This window comes from Carassius carassius, chromosome 14 (assembly GCF_963082965.1).
Source record: "Carassius carassius chromosome 14, fCarCar2.1, whole genome shotgun sequence".
NCBI lineage: Eukaryota > Metazoa > Chordata > Actinopteri > Cypriniformes > Cyprinidae > Carassius > Carassius carassius.
The window spans coordinates 15,699,396-15,715,877 of NC_081768.1; the positions used below are offsets into that span (position 1 = coordinate 15,699,396).

Sequence of the window (16,482 nt, forward strand, 5' to 3'; positions counted from 1 at the left end):
TTAGCTAAACAGTTAGCATCAGCTAACAATATTTACTTATTTTCAGTACGGTTATGAATAAACATTCATGTCTGTCTACTCGTCTAGTTAATCCAAACGTTACTGTTGATAAACAATATAAAAACAGACGTCACATAGGACATGGATGGTAGCATTTTAATAAAACTGTTAACATTACGGCAGCGGGGAATTTGAACGTGCATGAGTTATTGTATTTAATCTGTGTAATTTTAATGTTTGTTTTTTTTTTTAACCTAAAATTGATGTGTCTGCATCGTCTGCACTCGAGCATTTCAGTGGACTTAAATAGATCACTCTTTACAACGGATTTAGTTCCCAAACAACTGACAATTTTGACCTAAATATGATTTTCAGTTACAATAGTTAATCCAAAATTTTGACATTAGTAACTTACTTTTAGCAACATCAGACGCACGCGCGCTCACAAGATCTCCCGGTTCTTACTTCTGTAGACTCGCACTAAATGGTTCATTTGAATCAGTGAGTGGTCGACTCCAGAACAGCTGCAATCCATAGACAGTATGCTGCAATCGGATCATTCTAATTCGTAAACGAATCGTTTGGTGCGATTTAACGATCCGATTTAAGTTTACTTTGAAAAGACTCGAAGTTCGTTCATGATGAATCAGACACCGCTTCTGCGTGTCGGAGCACGTGATATATTATAGGGAGTAACGATATGTTTTATGGAATGTAGTGAAGTAAAAAGTACAATTTTATGCTTTGGAATGTAGTGAAGTAAAAGTAAAAGTTAAAAAATAAATTAATTGCACACAGACTGAAGTAGTTTAAGTCTTTGGTTCTTTTAATTGTGATGATTTCCGCTCACACAAAAACCCACCAAATCACTATCTCAACAAATTAGAATACGGTGACATGCCATCAGCTAATCAACTCAAAACACCTGCAAATGTTTCCTGAGCCTTCAAAATGGTCTCTCAGTTTGGTTCACTAGGCTACACAATCATGGGGAAGACTGCTGATCTGAAAGTTGTCCAGATGACAATCATTGACACCCTTCACAAGGAGGGTAAGCCACAAACATTCATTCCAGAAGAAGCTGGCTGTTCACAGAGTGCTGTATCCAAGCATGTTAACAGAAAGTTGAGCGGAAGGAAAAAGTGTGCAAGAAAAAGATAAAGCACAACCAACCGAGAGAACCGCAGCCTTATGAGGACTGTCAAGCAAAATCAATTCAAGAATATGAGTGAACTTCACAAGGAATGGACTGATGCTGGGGTCTAGGCACACAGACGTGTCAAGGAATTTGGCTACAGTTGTCGTATTCCTCTTGTTAAGCCACTCCTGAACCACAGACAATGTCAGAGGTGTCTTACCTGGGCTAAGGAGAAGAAGAACTGGACTGTTGCCCAATGTTCCAAAGTCCTCTCTTCAGATGAGAGCAAGTTTTTTATTTCATTGGAAACCAAGGTCCTAGAGTCTGAACGAAGGGTGGAGAAGCTCATAGCCCAAGTTGCTTGAAGTTAAGTTTCCACAGTCTGTGATGATTTGGAGGGCAATGTCATCTGCTGATATTGGTCCCTTGTGTTTTTTGAAAAAAGTCACTTTACCTGCTTACCAAGAAATTTTAGAGCACTTCATGCTTCCTTCTGCTGACCAGCTTTTTGAATATGCTGATTTCATTTTCCAGCAGGATTTGGCACCTGCCCACACTGCCAAAAGTACCAAAAGTTGGTTAAATGACCATGGTGTTGGCGTGCTTGACTGGCCAGCAAACTCACCAGAGCTGAACCCCATGGAGAATCTATGGGGTATTGTCAAGGGGAAAATGAGAAACAAGAGACCAAAAAAGGCAGATGAGCTAAAGGCCACTGTCAAAGAAACCTGGGCTTCCATAACACCTCAGCAGTGCCACAAACTGATCACCTCCATGCCACGCCGAATTAAAGCAGTAATTAAAGTAAAAGGAGCCCCTACCAAGTATTGAGTACATGTACAGTTAATGAACATACTTTCCAGAAGGCCAACAATTCACTAAAAATGGTCTTATTGTCTTATTGGTCTTATGAAGTATTCTAATTTGTTAGGATTTTTTGTTAAGGGGTTTTGTCAAATATGAGCCAAAATCATCACAGTTAAAAGAACCAAAGACTACTTCAGTCTATTTGCATTGAAATTATATAATAAACAAGTTTCACAATTTGAGTTGAATTACTGAAATAAATTAACTTTTCCATGACATTCTAATTTATTGAGATGCACCTGTATGTTAAATTTAACTGCATTGATTTTTTTTGTGATTTGATGAGTATCTGATTAAATAAATTAATTTTCTAAAACATCTGCTATCTGAGTTTTTCCATAGTACATTTCCATGCAAATATGTCAATTACCATGTGTTGCTCCATATGTAGAGAAATCATCACACACTCTTCAGGACAGATTTACACAGTCTTTGCTTTAGGCAAACAATATATCAAATAAATTAACCAAGCAATTTATTGTCTATGGCCAGGAGTCAGGTTTTAATTTGTTATATGACTTTCCCCAACAGAATTAAAAGATTCTCAGAGAATTCTGAATTCCCAACATGATTAAAAGATCTTACCACTTACAAACTGGAAATAGAAATAATTGATATGTCTATTCATGCATGATAACAGCTCAATGGAAATCATTGAGGCACCTTCCACAAACCTAAGAACAACCACATTAATATTTATAGAGCTATAATAACAGTTTAGAAAGCACTGGCTTTGCCTGAAAGCACAGTCGTTTGCCAGTATTAAGAAAGTGGCAGCAGAAATGTGATAAACTAGGACTGTTTATTGCCAAATATCTCACTGTAGAAATATAAGATCACATATTACTTGTTACATAAACTTTTACAATCACCCAAATAAAAGAACTAATTCACTAAGCTGATGACAGACAAGTAGGCTATTACTTCTAACCTTCAGAAACAGCAATTCCTATAACGGAGCAATCTACTGTGCATTTACAAATCATGTTGCAATGAATTTTAATAGCCGTTATTTCATGCACGACAAGGAGTTGTGATAGCCGTAACCAGTGTTCCCTGATTCAGTAATCACAGACCAGTAAATATACCGTAGATCATAGAAAGCATAAGGGCTGATATTTGCGTGTACTGAACACAATTTAACCGGTAATAACATGCAGCTCATCCCTCCTTGACATTTTCACAGCAAAAGCACAAGTGCTACTTTTCCCAGTTTTTTGCCTGCCTTCTCATGTGCAGAGCTGAAATAATATTCTGAGCCTCTAGGCGCTCCACATGCATCTCTTCAGCAGGAAATTATTAAACTTCTTTCTGAGATGTATGTCGTACATCTGTTTTATTCAACGAGGGAGTTCTGCATGAAAAATTCCATTTCAATAATTAGTTCACCTCAGAAATGTCAAGTCAGCGATGTAAGCGAGCCCATTGTTAAAAAACAATTACAGCCGTGGTGAGAACCTTGCTTTGAAATACTGCGAGTGAAGCCTTTTTCGCAACATTCTATTCTGCACCTTGAATTGGCTTTTGCCATGTGAAGTGGTGTGTGATTGTGTGTGTAAGAGGTTTACTGCAATACTATCCGAGACACTCAAGGGCTTCTTTCACAGCAATTGACCCTTTTCATTTATTTATCCACAGTGAGCTGGTTGTGACCTTGGAAGGCATTCTGTATGCTTTTTAATTGGGTTTTCAAACAGTTAGCACATTAAAACAGTATATTATGCAGGAAAAAAGAAAACGGTGAGGCGGTTAAAGGGTTAGTTTACCCCAAAATTAAAAATCTGTCATCAGTTTTTTTCCCTCATGTCATTCAAAGCCTGCAAAACTTTAGTTCATCTTCATAATACAAATAAAAATCTTTTGAATTTACATATAAACGTTGCACTGTATATATGTCATCATTTGTTTTTTGTAAATAAATTTACTGGCACTTTACTTTGTGTAGAGTGCTGGAACTGAGAACAGTTCAAACTTTTACCTTAAAATGTTACTTCCCTTTCACACCAAGAAACCTAATTGGGAACGTAACATTTGGGGGCTCGTCCGGGATCCAAATAATAATTGTTCTCAAACACATTTCCCCTGTTTGCCATTGATCAAGACAAACAGATAGCCCCGCCCCAAACTAACACCATTGGCTGAGACTCTGTTTCTATGCTGGGCTGGTCAGGATAATCAAACAAAACAATGTTTGAATAACACCACAGAGCCTCAGTGTTTACACTTTTTAGCATACTCAGGCTAAAATTTGCGTACAAGCACTCCGCATATTAATGCTGGGATAAGAAAAGTACTTTAACATCAAACAACATAGAAACAATAGCCAATGGATAAGAAAAGCTAGAAAATTACAAATCATCAAGGAGCTTTGAACATATTATTTTGCAATGTTACAGCCATCTAGTTTTCTACTTAGCCACATTCAGAGATCTGTTTATTTTGTGGGAGGAAGAGGGGCGTCAGCTCATAGAGGAGTGTCTGACTGGTTTGTAGAAGAGTGAAGAGCCCTCTGAGAAAGCACTTGTGATCTCTGAGTAAAGCTGTTGTGCTGAGAGGGAGAGGAGGAGGCAGTCTGGCACGGCTCGGCTGATATACATAAAAGCTGTGATTAACTGGATTCAAATCCTTACCAACAAAAAGAGCAGAACGCTGCCACACAACAGTGGATATTCATGTGTCTTTCATTTTATACATCTTAAACCTGGATGACAGTTTAAATCTGTATAAAAGCAGACAGCAAATTAATATAAAAAAACAGACTATTTCTACTAAACACATATAGCCTATACACATATCTCTGTGGCTTAGTAGAAATCTAGACTGCTGTAACATTTCAAAATAATATGTTCAAAGCTGCTTGTTGATTACAAACTATACAGTATCTGTCATTTTTTAATGAAAAGTGGAAGGACATATTATTTTTAAGGGTTTGGATAAAATATCCATGGCAAAAAAAAAAAAAATCAAATTATATCTTGTTAATAATAATACATATTATATTTACATATTTAATATCTACATGTATCAAAAACTACCCATAAACCATTTCCACCCAATATTATAAATGGATTTTTTTTTATAACTGCACTTAATATTCAAAACAGGTTTTGTGTAGCTATAAGTATACATTATGGCACTTCAGTAAAAGTTTGAATTTGACTATAGTATTTCATTATTTATAAACTTCCACATGATTGTTTGATATTACTGTAATATAACTCTTCTGCTGTTATGTTAATCACACAAATGTAATATGATTAAAAAAAATGTTGAATCTTAGAAATTATTCTTACCAAAGAAATGTGAATAAGTAATACAAGATCAAATTTTTCTGATTCAGATCACTCTCTCTACTGTATGTGTAATATATAAAATATAGAAACAAGATACAACTGTACATACACTTTTATATGCACTTATATATATTTCCACAAATATACATGCACATTCTGGAATTCTCAAAGTCTAGGTAAAAATCCAGATGTTGAGAATTGGCAAGGTTAGATTTTGAAAGGTATACAATATGTTCCTAGTGAACTTCTCATTTCTTAGTCCTCTTTCCTCCACCTGCCTACCCCAGACCCAATTACTCAGAAATATGTCCACGTTTTCCATGTCCCCCGTAATACAGAGGCTCTCCAGCAGAACTCAATTCACGTTGGTAATGAGTCTGTACTCAAACATTTCCCCATGCAGACAGACCAATCTGCCACAGCGCTGCACATATAGGGCTTTTGCATTAGGCAAAAGCTCTGAGGGAATCGAATCCATGAGATATTGCTTTTTTCATTAGGTTGGAGTTTGACGTTCACTTGGTTGAAAATTTGCAAAAATAACCTTGTGCACACCTGGGTACAAAAAGTTTGCAATGTGTAGGTGCTGTCCTACAAATCAGCAAAAGCTTCCATTATTGTTTACTAATAATTATCATCACGACCATCATCAATAATTATAATACTGGTAATGGTAGTCAGATACTGATAGTGATAATCAAGCTCATCGTCTCACAGACAACAGCTAATCAAGTGAGCAGATGCTTTTCTTTTTGCACCACATGGCTTGTATTTACAGTATGTCAGCATGTAGACTAACATTTTATGGCATTTAATCTGTCAGAATGTATTCTGTCTTCACTGATTCACTCAACCTTTGGTAAATATAAAGGCCATTCCTTGTACATTTCCCTCAGTGAATTTGATTTAAGGATTCATAAACCTTTTTTTCTGTCATAAAACTTTTTTTTCTTTCCGTCTTTCGACTTTTTTTGGACACAAACTCAACTCAAAATGTTTCTATCTCAGTAGTTCTTTAAACAAAACTAAAACATTTGCAGTTTACACTCTGTAAAATCCATTGTCATTAAAAACACTTAATCTTGACTTACGTAGTCATCATATGATTTGTGCGTGGCCTGCAGTAGCGGGGCTCTGTATCCAGGGGTCCCTGCAGTTCCTCTGGACCGGGGTGCAGACACTCCCCTGGCTAGTGTGGGGGTTTGGACAGAGGTGCGTGTTCCCACAGTTCCTCTGGGTGCTGCTGCTCCTCGTCCAGGTGGAGGGGGTGCAGCTGCCCCCCCTCGACCTCTAAAGACATAAAGACAAAATATATGCTTTAATATATAATAGAAATATATACTTTTTTTCTTATTTTATTTAGTTTTTATGAAAATATACATATTATATTATATTATATTATATTATATTATATTATATTATATTATATTATATTATATTATATTATATTATATTATATTATATTATATTATATTATATTATATTATATTATATTATATTATATATTTTTTAAGTTTTTTATCACAGTATAATTGTTGCTTTTCTGTTTTTAATTGCTTATTTTAGTATATTTTTATGCATTTAATATTAAAATAAAATACCAAAAATATTGATAAACCAACTTTCCAATAATGACAATAATTAAACTTAATTTAAACTGTTTGTGTATGTATACATTAAGCTTAATGTATAAGAATTTTGATTCATATGAATAATGTAAGTCATTTACATTGTACAGAATTGATTTTCTTAGGCGCTTCAAATAAAGTGTCAATTTGATAGTATATCAGCACCAAACCTTTCCAGAATTGTTTGATATTGCTGTGATATAACTCTTCTGCAGAACCACACACTTCTGTATAGACACATACCAAAGGCGTGATGCAGTGGCAGCTCTATGCAAAATTAGTGCAGCACAACGCCAGTGTTTACAGATTAGCATTTTGTGTGAAGTCATCTGCTGCAGTGCTATAATAGTGGGTTGCTGTTAGCTGGTGTTTTCATCACCGACAGCGTATTAAAGCCATGTGAACCATAATGCCAGTGATTCATAAGGTGGGACAGCAGTGTTTTCAAAGATATTGCAATATTCACTGCCTCAGCTATTTTCTTTCATTGCACTGCTCTGGTTCCACACTGTAAGAGTGGCAGTGAAGCATGGCATCAAGAATCAGTCTGTAGAACACGTTGTTTCATTCAGTGCCATGAGAGACTGCTTTATTTTGCTCCCTTGTGCTGCTATTGTGGAATCAAGGGGTGAAGTTGTCCAATTCTGGAGTAATTTTCAACCTGATTACTGTTGCAGCATGGCAGATGGAGCTGGCAGCACTGGTCAGTGGCAGATGTTTCAGTCTGTCCACTTCTACATTTTGTCCATCTAAATCCAAAGATCCTACAGAGACTAATGGCCTCATCAGTGTTGTTGTTTTTGCCATGCTGATTTGTGGTAATGACTTCTCAGGGCACATCAAGGGGAAGAGGCGCTTTATAGGTTTATCCGCCAGGAACAGTAAACAGCAAGATCATATTTTTAATCTATTATTACAACCTGAGGTAATGCAAGCTGTCGTTGTTTTTGGAGAATCCGAGAGGGATCTTCAGAAGCTCAAGCGAGCCAGAACAAGTGCAGTGTGAAATGTATGAAATAAACATTAAAGGTGTAAATAATGGATGACGGTATATATAAGTTATGCTTTTGATGAGAACAATTAAAGCTTCACCTGCTAACCTGATTAATAACACTGAGCCTCAGGGCACTTTCACGATCCAACAGTGCACAGATGTTTGGCAGTGAAAATTGGGCCACAATTAGAGTGAACTTGGATGACTTCGTTTTCATTTTTTATTTTTACATTTTTGTCCTTTCTTACCTAGTATCAGCTTCATTAGCTTAAAATGTCTACCCTATTAAGGTATAGCTTGTTACCTGAGCCTGGGCTTTTCTGATAGACAGACCTTTTATCCTACTGATTAGACTAAAAATAATTTTCTCAAAGGGAGATTATACAAGAAATATTCAAAAACCTCTTGCTTTGTGTTCCACGGAAGAAAAAAAGTCATATGGATTTGGAATGACATGAAGGTGAATAAATGATGGCATACTTGGCTGAGCTATTCCTTTAAGGTTGCTGTGATTGTTCAGAGGGTGGTGTGGTGAAGCTACTGTACCGGGTGGAGGCTGTGGAGGTCAGACGTAAGCTTCGTCCTCGTGCGGTTCTTCCTCGGCTTGGGTCATCTGAGCCATTTAAGTAGGAGAGCTCACGAAGTTGCTCCTGCCTGATCTCATCATTGTAATCCTGTGGACAGAAAAAAAACGGCAAACCTGACATAAACATACATTTCTATACAAATGTGAATGTGTTGTATTTGCATCTCATCTGACATGCTTTTACAAAAAGAACTGCTCCAGTTGGATGTACATCTTCATCTGATCCAGCGTCAAAGCAGCTGAGTTTTAAATACATTGCCAGACCAACAGAATGTTGGCAGGGAGTCTTAAATATACTGCCAGAAAGTTTTGCTGACTTCAAAAAAAAAATAAAAAAATAAAAGATAAAAAGAAATGTGTTTTAGGTTTTTTTTTAGATGTGGAGGACAAGAAACATTTTTGCATACATACTGACAAAAAGGCACCATATGTCACGGACTCGTAACTTCATGGAACGTGATCCACACGTATCTTTCATTTAGAGTAAAAGAAATGATAGAGGCAGGAGAAAAATAGAGTGCTGGCTTATTAACTTTGTTTGACATCATCTATTAGTGCATTGTTGTGAAGAACAATTCCACTTTCTGCATTTATAAAATCCCTCTTTCATTTGATCGAACATGACAGGGCCCTGGATCACAAAGACTATTACAGAGCGGATAGTACTTATTTTATTATCATGTCACTGCCACAGGCAGATAAACAGAGCCTTATTTCCACCAGCCATTATTTCCCTTCCTGTTTGGCACAATAGTTGGGTACAGGCAAATATCAGACATGGCAGCTAGAAGTGAGTGGCCTTTCCACAGAGATATGCTCATTGCTCACCAAACATTAATGACTGCATTGCTGAGATTTTGAGAATTTTTTTGGAATACAGTCTCTTAATCTTGTCAATGTTGCTTCAGTTTTATCAAAGAATGCTGTAATGAGCATGTAAAATACTATTACAATTTAAAATAAAACTTAATATATTTTGAAATGTAATTTATTCCTGTGATCGCAAAGCTGAATTTTTAGCAGGCATTATTGCAGTCTTAAGTATCACATGATCCTTCAGAAATTTGGAGCTTATTATTATTAATATTAAAAACAGGTCTGCTACTTAATATTTTTCCAGTATTCCATAATGAATAGAAAGTTCAAAACAATAGCATTTATCTGAAAGAGAAATCTTCAATAACATTATAAATCTCTTTGCTGTTACCTTTTGATCAACTAAATTCATCCTCGATGAATAAAAGTATAAACTTTCTTCAAAAAAGATCCCAAACATAGTGCATTTATTAAAACACTACATGAATATCCATCCACTAAAGTGCTAATTGGTGAAACTTTTCCAAATAAGACAAATGAGTGGTTATTATTTCACATACTTCGTAATGGCAGAGACATTTACCAAAGAAATCTAAAACCTAGAAGTAGGAATTTTGATCATTTCTATAACATGTTGAAAGGTGGGAGGTGTGTTAGGTTCTTGGGTCAGCACTGTTGCCTGGACAGCCCATGTTGTGGTTTAAACTATCTGACTGATACATTGGCTTGAGAAATGAGGGTAACACATGGACAGACAGAAATGTATTTTATACTGATCAGATTTAATGAGCATTCTGATGGACTCATTATTTAGATGGTCTTGAGGTAAAGCTAATTATGTTCTGAATCAGATTTAATAACAGTATTTAATAACAAATAATGCATTGATTCAGGATATAAACAGGGATACTTAGAAACACCAGGCCAAATTGTGTCCAGCAAGCCAGTCGGGCTAAAAAAGAAAAAAAGAAAAATAAAAAATTCTTGCTTTTGCTTTAGAATCCCCATATGAGTCTGTACATCCACTCTGTATTAATGGTATATATTAGACCTCCTCCGGCAAAATCTAGCCAGTTTCCTTCTTAATGAGACTACAGTCAATACATGTACTGCACATTACTGCTGCTGAGGAGAGCCCACTCACTCCTACTTAAGATGCTGCGCTTTGCATGAATCACTCCTTTCCTTTGGCAGTGTGTGAGATTGTGTAATCGTATTCACATAATGGGCTTTCTGTAGGCTTTATCAACAAAGGTTTAGGCCTATCAGTAGTCCAGGTTGCAAAGGCGTTTTGTTTGTTTTTAGTTTTTTTGAAAGACATATTCATTGTATGTTAACCAACCTAATCTGAAATTACAAGATTCATTCAATGGAACTTTACAATTCATAGTGCAATTTAATCCAGAGCTAGAGATAATCTGCATGCAGCTTTATTTTATTAACAATGACAGATACATAAATCATTGTCTCTATGCTCTCTTGTTTTAAAAAGACAATACTTTTATTCAGGAAGTATGCATTAAACTAAATAAATATGATACTAAAGACATTTTATAATGTTACAAAATATTTCTATTTCAGATAAATGCTTTTAAACGTCACATCAAAGAATCCTGTAAAACAGTATCATAGCTTCCACAAAAATATTAAGCAAGACAACTGTTTCAAACCAATACGTTTTTTTTTTCTTGAGCAGCAAAACAGCATTCTGAACTGATTTCTGAGGGATCATGTGACAATGAAGACTGGAGTAATGATGCTGAAAATTCAGCTTTGCCACCCTAGTAAAAAAGTAATATATTTAAATATAAGTATAGTTAAAATATATTCACATATTTACTGACAGATAACTCGAGACTTACTAATAGAAAAATTATAATTAAACTTTATTTGGCTAACTACTTGTGCACAATCTAAAATGTGTTTTAATGTCACTTTTGATGAGGATTGTATGATCTTTGAACAATATTGGTCTTTAAATGCTAAATATTTAAGGTGCACCTTAAGTGTACTTACAATAGTTCCACTTTAGCACAATAAAATATACTAAGTGTATCTTTAATTGTACTTCAGACCTACTTTAGCATAATTCAAGTGCATTAAGTACAAAATTAATTGTTCCAATTTAGCAGACTTTGAGTTTAGTGTACTAAAAGTATAAATGCAGGTTATTTTATTAAGTAAATAAATATTAAAGTGTATTTGTAGTATACTACATTTAAGTATATTTATTTTCTTGCAATTCAGAAATAAATTATATCTTAAAATATATTCAAACAGAAAACAGTTGTTCTGAATTGTAAAAAATATTTTATAAAATTACATTTTAACTGTACTTTTAATTCAATAAATACAGCCATGGTAACTATGAAAGATTTCTTTAAAAACATTACAAATATCTTACTAATGGTAGTGTATGGGTTTGTTGGGAATTATTTGGAGGCTGAGTCTCTCTCCCTTTGCTAACAGCTTCCACTCTTCTGGGAAAGTTTTGCAGTAGCCATTTTCTCTTATCCGGACACAAGAGCATCAGTAAGCACAGGTAATGTTGATGATTCAGAGGGTCTGGCTCTTAGTCTGTGTTCCAATTCATCTCAAAGGTGTTCAATAGGAGTGGAGCTTGGTGCAGGTCAGTCAAGTTCTTCCAAACTTGAATCAGTAAAACATTTCTTAATAGACATTTCCTTGTACACTGTGGCATAGTGATGTGTGATGCTGGAACAGAAAATGGCCTCCCAAAACTATTGCAAGAAAGAAGCACACAATACACTAGAATGTAATGTGTGCAGTAGCATTAAGGTTTGTTTTTACTGGAATTAAGGGGCCAAGCAAAATCCTTTCATTAGAAAGGGGCCATAATGTCATGTCTCTACTAAACAAATGCTATGACATATTCACATGGCTGCCTAGATACTATTAACATTTCAAAGTGCACCATCTTGAGATGCCAGCACACTCCATTAATCCTGACGGGAATCAAGCTTTCTGACAAAGATAAATGAGTAGACCACTATAAACAAATTCAAAGATGGAAAGACGTCAAGACATTAGCTGCAAATCCTAATGAGCTGCCTTGCCGCCTACTGCCTGCACAGGAAGCTGCTTTTAAGGCAGAATCCTAACTGAAATGCATACACACATTGCTGTCTTAGAATTTGGATAAAAAAGAAGGCATCATAATTATGTCAAGAGCATGTCTATGACATTTTAAAACACTTAAAGATATAGATTAGACACAGAGCTATTGAGATTGAAAACTCATCTGCTTGGTATTCTGCAGTGGACATAAAGATAAAAAAGCAGTACATATGGAGGATATGACAAGTGATGCAAAGATGTGGCCCAAGAGGTTAAGAGCCTGCCTAAAGCCCAGGGCAGGAGAGGCTTCCTCTCCGAGGCCAACAACTCATACTGCTAAATTAATATTTACAGTCTGGACTATATACAGAGAGATTCATTTGACAAATTATATTTATGCATTTAGCAGACACTTTTATCCAAAGCAACTTAAAGTTCATTCAGGCTATACATTTTTTTTATCAGTATGTGTGTTCCCTGGGAATTGAACCCACAACCTTTTACACTGCTAACACAATGCTCTACCACTGAGCCACAGGAACATTAACTACCTTTGAGAGCTCCATGCAGGAGCCTTTTTTCTAACGTTACAAGTAAGATAGTGTGTGTGCATTACTGTTCAAAGGTTTATGGATGATCAAATATTTTAAAAATGTTTTTGAAAGTCTTACCAACAGTAATATGATGAAATATTATTGCAATTTGAAATATTTGATTTATGTTTTAATATGTTTTGGATCATTTATTGCTGAAGATTTTCAACATCCATTACTCATCAATGTTGCATGAGCCTTCAGAAATCATTCTGATATGCTGATTTGGTGCTCAAAATTAAATACATGAATGAATGAATCTCACTATTTCTACTACTTTTAAATGTTGTTCTGCGTATTTATTTATTTAATTATTTATTTGTATAGATTGAACACATTCATTTGAAATCTCTTTAAAAGTTATATTATTTTAAGTCTTCTGAACTGCACTATATATACATACTGTATAGTCAAAAAAGCAGAAGAACTTTTCATGTTAAGCCATTTGCTTTTTTTGTTTTAATCCTTGGGTGTAATTAACGTGGATTTGCAAAATATATTATCAGAAACGAGCAGGTCTCTCCATTTCTAGCCAATTCCAGTATATTAAACATCCAATTTTGTAAGGCAGATCTCCAATGTATATATTTAATCACATGCATAACTCTAATCTCTTTTTTTCCCCTACGCAATAAACATGAACAAATTTATGTATGCAGGAGAGCACTAGAGTTCAGTATTGGTTGGTGCACTCATCTCATCTTGGCTTCCAGCTCACCATCCCTCTGAAGGAATCCAACTGTATGAACTTACTGGAACAAGGAATTTCTTAATCTCCTCCAGGGCATGGCTCATGCGGGAATAGGCTTCTCCAGGTGGTGCAAAAACTTCAATTAAAACATGAAGATCGTTGCTCAAATGGGCATATTTCGCCTCTCCACTTTTCCTCAGCTCTTCCTCCTAGAGATGGAAATATATATAGTCAGGACTTCTGTGTGAAGAATTAATCATATCATTAATTAATTAAATAAATAGTACCCCCCCCCCCCCATCCACATTATGCAGATTTTGAACTGAGAGTGAACTGGAAAGGCATTAAAGAGATAGTTCACCCCAAAATAAATTCTGTCATCATTTACTCACCCTCATGTGGGACATTTTTTTTTTCCAAATTATCTTTTTGTCCCACATAGAAAGGAAAGTCATACTGGTGTGACATGAAGGTGACAGAATAATCATTTTTAGGTGAACTATCCCTTTAAGAAAGAAGCTCTTTTTGAGGTGATGATGTTCTTTGAATGTATTTTGACAAAATGTCACAAAAAATACTTTTTTAGCTCACATTTAATAATAATTCTCATAACGGCATAGGAAAATTGTGAACAATGGTACCATACAACACCCTTACACTGTAACACAGATAATGGGTACATAGATACTGCGAATCATCATACTTAAATCTGCCCGAGGGCTTTTTATCATAAATAAATTGACACTGTCACCTTTCTGGTTTAATTCTGCCATCAAAAGAGCAGAAAAGGCTGATATTTCACAGAAGTATTCAGATTCTCAATTCTCTCTGATTGCTGAAGGTGTTCTGGGGCTCTTCAAGAACCTTAAAACTTCACAAAGCTTGTAATTACAGTAGCCGGCATTTCTGTCTAATGTTGATTGCAATTCGGCTGTGGCTTCTTCTTAAAGTCAGGAGGGCTTTGATGTAGGGCCCATTCACAGATGTCTGATCACTGATGTGGGCCCTTGTAGCCCCTTCAGCTTTAATAAACACTTATCGATGCCATCTCTCTAACAAGTCAAAGTGACCCAAGCACTTTTTCCATCATGCTTTGCATGGACGAAAGGTCAGGAGACACTTAAGCTTTCACAACATTTTTGAGAGGCGTAATCATATTTTGTGGGCTTTGTATACAGGCGCTGACGAATTGTGAAGATGTGATAATTTTGCGCACAGAAACAAATATATTCATGTAGGATGGACGCTGTGGGTGTTTCCGGATTGACTTAAAAACGGACAGACAAAAGGGGAAGCAGGAGACGGTGAAAAGTCTGCTGCCTCATTTACAGTCCTCTGGAAAACCGTTTGTCAGATGACATTTGTTCTGTTTCAAGCCTGAAAGCTTTAACTTGTCTTTCATGTCAATCCATGAAGAAACTGTTCTGTTGTTTCAAAAGGTAGGTCTGTCTCCCAGGATGCATTTCAAAAGGCACTCAAGTAAGCATGTCTAAGTACAGCAGACTCCTCTTCAAATGTGACAAAATGAAGGGTTCCTCAAATTTATTCCCGGTAAAGTACAAATAGTGAATCTGACACTTATAAGCCTGACAGTTATCCAGCACCCCTATGGAGTTAAAGAGCTCAGATTTGAAACATTCGAATAAAAGCTTATAAAGCTAAATAAAATCTATTCCTGAAACTCATGGATTGAGATTGAGCTGCATTTCTTTTCCTTCCATAAAAAATTAAGGATACGAGTTAAATATTTCTTCTGTGTTTCCCCAGATTGAGATTTGCACTACATAAATTGTTGTTTTGCTTTGTAGTGAATGTGATGCCATTTTTTGATTCACTCAATTTGCTGCCCTTAGACACAAGCTGTTCATTTACTTGCCTAGGGTATCATTCAAAATGCAATATTCTTTGCTTTGCTGATCCTTGGATGTAGAGAGTCTGTTATATGAAGACCTCAGCAGGATTTTCAGATACTGCACAGACAAGTCTATAAAAGACACACGGCAGATTCTTAATTTCATATGTATAACAAACCTGTACCAGCTCAAGGTGACTCTTTATAATGGAATATGTTTGCATTAATGATCGCCTTTGGGATTTAAAATAATCCAACAGGCTCTTGTTTGAGTTCTGCCATAAATTTAAATAGATTTCAGACCATGGTTCATCCACATTGTTTAAAACAGTGTGATCAATTCTGGTGAACTGTGTGTTTGTAAAACTTAAAAAGGAACCTTCTGCTTGTAGAAACTCCCCACATGGCAATTTGGAATCAGACAATGCATAATTCTGTCTGATTTGTACAACTTTTTAGCATGTACTGTAACAATGTAAGACAATAAATAAGAAATCGTTCTTGTTTGGTTCTGTGAAATGATTACAACAAAGACTGATTTTAATCAAAACAATATGCATTATATGTTTAAATTAAAGTCTGAGGGGGAATACATTAAGAAAGGATTATAGCCCTTAAAGCATATTTTATTTGCATGCTATCTGCATTGCTTGAACACGCAATTTACTTAAGAAATTATGTAAATCAGGTAATGGTAAAATTGGGGTTGAGTGCATGATGTGATCTAGTGCAGTTTGCACAATGCTGATATATAAATAGAGGCAAGGCCACATACAGTACACAATATACAAGGAGATGTGAAAATAAATCTAGTAAAAATAATTTCAATTGCATACAACCAGGTCATATTGCAACAAATTGTTCCGACATCAGCTTTTGTGTAAATAATTCATGCTACTCAGGTAAATGCATTGCTTATTGCACAAACAACGTTTCTGTTGACTTT

The 16,482-nt window shown here is 35.6% G+C and overlaps 1 protein-coding gene across 4 annotated transcripts in view; it reads right to left on the minus strand.

Annotated features, from left to right (window-relative positions):
* The window catches only part of LOC132157140 (KH domain-containing, RNA-binding, signal transduction-associated protein 2), a 66,589-nt gene that overhangs the window by 19,249 nt on the left and 30,858 nt on the right, over positions 1-16,482 (minus strand). For all 4 annotated transcript variants that reach the window (XR_009437524.1, XR_009437523.1, XM_059566336.1 and 1 more), the window contains exons 4-6: positions 13,747-13,893; positions 8,467-8,594; positions 6,390-6,588 (exon numbers count right to left, since the gene is read on the minus strand). Coding sequence is in view for 2 of the 4 variants with exons in the window: in XM_059566336.1 (XP_059422319.1) it covers positions 6,390-6,588; positions 8,467-8,594; positions 13,747-13,893 (474 nt within the window). In the remaining 2 variants the exon portion in view is untranslated. The remainder of the gene's footprint in view (positions 1-6,389; positions 6,589-8,466; positions 8,595-13,746; positions 13,894-16,482) is intronic.